Source organism: Solanum tuberosum, unplaced genomic scaffold, assembly GCF_000226075.1.
Source record: "Solanum tuberosum cultivar DM 1-3 516 R44 unplaced genomic scaffold, SolTub_3.0 scf00306, whole genome shotgun sequence".
Taxonomy (NCBI): Eukaryota; Viridiplantae; Streptophyta; class Magnoliopsida; order Solanales; family Solanaceae; genus Solanum; species Solanum tuberosum.
In genome coordinates, this window is record NW_006239228.1 from 482,619 (window position 1) to 486,505 (window position 3,887).

Genomic DNA, 3,887 nt, shown 5'->3' on the forward strand with positions numbered 1-3,887 from the left:
GAATTGTCAGTATCACATGGTTATAATATACTTTATACCAACACCACATTGATCATTACTTTATAAATAGGGTTTTGAAGCTCATTAATTTCTATTTATTCACAACTCATATAAAATTTTCCTATGTATTTCTCTATTCAGAAACGTTGATGGCTAGTACCTACCTTTACTTTTTCCCTCTAATTATCTATTTGGGGTTGTGGGGGTAGGGGTGGGGGAATGAAATTGCAAACCAAAACTATTGGAATTATTACTTGTTGTGACTTCATTTATGTGACGTTTTTAAATCATAAATTTAAATATTTAGTAATAATTTAACTTTCCATTTTACTTTTTATAAGATGATTCATAGTGACAGAACAATTATGATTTATTTTAGACTATATATTCTTTTAAGGAAAAATTATCTAAATAGATAACTTATTTTACCATATTCTCGAAAATTCTATATTATTTGAAAAAATTACAAAAATTCCTACTCTCTCCTATTTTCGGATATATCACTTTCCGCAATGTATCGATTGGATACCTCACTTTGCGTGATTTATCGGGACGTTGAGTGATGTATCCGAAATCGAGATACGATGCATCGAAACGTTGAATGATGTATCCGAAATCAAAACGCGATGTATCGGAACGTTTTGGGATGTATCCGGATTCCACCAAAATTTAAGGGATTTTTGTAATTTAAAAAAAAATAGAAATAGGATGTAATTAGTTCTCAACACTATAAAATTTATATTAAAATTCCTTTTTTTAAATCATTTCATGTTAAAATTTGGTGTCTAATTAAACGTCTTCGCATTGAGAGGATATTTGAATGTAACGATGGAATAGTTCAATCGCATTTATGGCGCACGCAACTGAGAGGTAAAATGAAGAAATAAAATGTATGTGTGTCTTATATATTCGAACAGAGTAATTGTGTAGAGGTTAGGTGTTATATATACTAGTTCATAAATTATTTCAATAATTATGTCACTAATTAGATAATTATTAAAAGTACATTTCTTATTAAAAAAACACTAGTTGATAATCTAGTACCTATGGTAACTAGCCTGCTATATATTAGTACTATATCTTATGTTAAAATTCACAAATAACTTTTTCTCAAAGAAAAAAGAATTTCACCCTCCCTTTTTTTTATTCCCTCCATTTTAATTTATGTGACACTTTTCGAAAATAAGATTCAAACAAGTTTATCCCTGATCATAGTTTTTTTATATATCTTTTAAATATTTTGAATTAATGTCAATTATTATGTCATACAGTACTTTTTACATAGTTTCCAAATATATAAATTTTATTTCAAAAAAACATGAAGATTCGTAGCCCAAATTCACGGTTAAAGTTAAATTGTTTGACTCTCAAAATTCAAATTGTGACACAAAAATTGAGATAGATGAATTAATTTGTTTGGCTTCATTGATTCAGAGTATAAGGTTCAAACGAACTAATGTTCAATATGAATTCAAACAAAAATCTTAAATTTTTTAACGATTAAAATTTATATACTTTGAAACGACATAAAATTACCATTAAGTCACAATAATTTACAATTTCATAAAATTAAAATATTTGAAAAATTATGATAAAAAATTTCAATTTGTTTGGACTATTTTGACTTGACACAGAGTTTAATAAAATAAAAACTTTTGAAATTTGATATGTTAAATGAACAAAAAAATACCCTTTAATCTTGTAGTCGTGAACATTTCAAATACAAAACTGGAATTAGAATGTTGTTAAAAGGGGAAAAGAGTCTTTCCAAATTAAAATAAACAAAGTATCTTTTAACTATCTAAATAGTAACCTAAAAGAAACAAAATAAGTGGATATAACTTAAATTTCAAATGTAAACCTAGTGAAGAACAAATCTTTGAGCTTGTAATTTGTTCTTGTTTTATAGCATTAGCTCAGCAGTTAACATCACTCATTTAAAAGAGTAGAAATAGAAGAGGAAGATCAGATAGGTGAGTAGACCAACATTGACAAGGCATGTATTTATGACACTTTTAATTCTTCCCTTCCTAACACTGTACAGTTAGATTTATTTATTTAAAAAAAAAGTAGAAATACAGAAAGTTACACAAAAAGGGAATGAAAAGTCTTTTTAGCCCCTCTACAGAAAAATTGAAGAAAAGGCTAAAACTTTCTTTTATACAACCACCAAAAAAAAGAGAGAAGAAAAATCCATAGTCCACACAAATTCCTGAAGAAGATTTTTACTTCTTCTTCGAGCAGGCAGGGAGGTTTCCACAAGTTCCGATTCCACCAGACACTTAATTAAATAGTTATAATTAGTAATTCCATAACAAAGAAGGCTCAAAACAGCTAGAAATCATTCCCCCATCGTCAGGATATAACCAACCTGTTTCCATATCCGCAAAAACAAAATCATTCTTCAATTCATCCCCGAAAAAAGATGTTCCTAGTCTGGGCAACTCAATTATTTGCGTCAATTCTTCTGATGTCGCCAAATCTATTGCAGATACCAGCGATGATAAAGATGAAGATGTGGACATATTTGATGAAATTGAATTATTCGGCGAAGTAATACCATTATTATTATCAAACTTGTCCATAGCTGCGGCTTTTGCTGCGGCTGCTTGAATGTCACGCGGGCTAAGTGTAGCCGGTCTAGGAAGCAAACCAGCTAGTTCAGGAAAGTTGAGTATAGCTGAATTACCTTTTATGCTTAACGCTGCCACGTCATGAGCTCTAGCTGCCATTTCTGGATTTGGAAAAGTCCCAAGCCAAATACGTGATTTCTTACGTGGCTCGCGAATTTCTGACACCCATTTTCCCCAATTCCTCATTCGAACTCCTCTAAAAACTGGATGCTTGCTGCTATCGCGATTCCTCTTTATCGACTTGTTGTTACTAATAATTTCATTATTATCTTGAGCTGCTACTGAATTCATCTTTACGCAAACATAAAGAAGGAAGAAGAATTTTACTTTGGAATAGAATATTAACTTCTTTCAATATGTCCCAAAATATAATAGTCACCCACACAACACTTATAAGGGAAGGAAGAAAAGGGGGTAGGGGGCTAAGAAGAGGAGGGATGGGGGACCCATAGAAGAAAGGGGTCATACCCTATGGTACGACAGGGTCCCCTTGCGCAGTAGGAAACAACCAACCATTTTATTTAAATTGAATCGAATTGAATTAAATAATGATAATCGTAACTTGTAGTTTGTGAAAGTAGGAATATAGCTTTTTTCTAGACTTTTCATTTCACCTATGTTTCACTGTTCATTTATCCCCTTATCATCCACCATATTTGTCCATTCTACAACAGTCATGTCTGATTAATGCACACACACTTATTTTATTCATTCAGAGTCCTTACACCAACTATCAATATAAATTCTCATTGGTCATGTTATTTTTCATAAATTCATTTCATGTTAATATCATACATTTTAAAAAAAAATATATACTCATTTTTGTGGTGCTTTTTATCTGAATACGAAAAAAACTTATGTAACTTTTGGTCCGAAACAAACTGTAGATATTTATGTGGTTGTAAATCAATTTCATTAAAGTAAAATGAAAAGTTAATTAGTCTAAAATTAAATTACTTTTAAATATAGAAAGATATTATTCTTTCTTTTTTAAAAAAAAAATGCATAACATATATTGAAATAAACACTACCAAAAATTTACTATTTTCCTACTGAATTTTTCATTAAAAAATGTTTAATGACTATTTCCACATATATTTTGATTAAATTGGTGAGGAAAGAAAAAAATAAAAAGTTCCTTACTATTTCAGTGAGAATCTTTTTTTCTCCGTGTATTTTTTCAGTGACCTAATTCGATAGAAAATGAGAAAAAAAATCATGTTCTATAATATAAATTTTCACTGAATCTGAGTG

At 29.7% G+C, this 3,887-nt stretch overlaps 1 protein-coding gene across 1 annotated transcript; it reads right to left on the minus strand.

The window, feature by feature from the left end:
• Positions 1-1,946: 1,946 nt before the first annotated feature.
• LOC102595484 (dehydration-responsive element-binding protein 3-like) lies at positions 1,947-2,974 on the minus strand. The gene has a single exon (XM_006359700.2). It carries the CDS (start codon positions 2,922-2,924, stop codon positions 2,301-2,303), a length of 624 nt encoding a protein of 207 aa, XP_006359762.1. The 5' UTR covers positions 2,925-2,974; the 3' UTR covers positions 1,947-2,300.
• Positions 2,975-3,887: the final 913 nt, after the last annotated feature.

What these genes read in the sequence shown, in the direction of transcription:
- LOC102595484 (XM_006359700.2), bottom strand. Translation starts at nt 2,924, where the DNA reads ATGAATTCAGTAGCAGCTCAAGATAATAATGAAATTATTAGTAACAAC.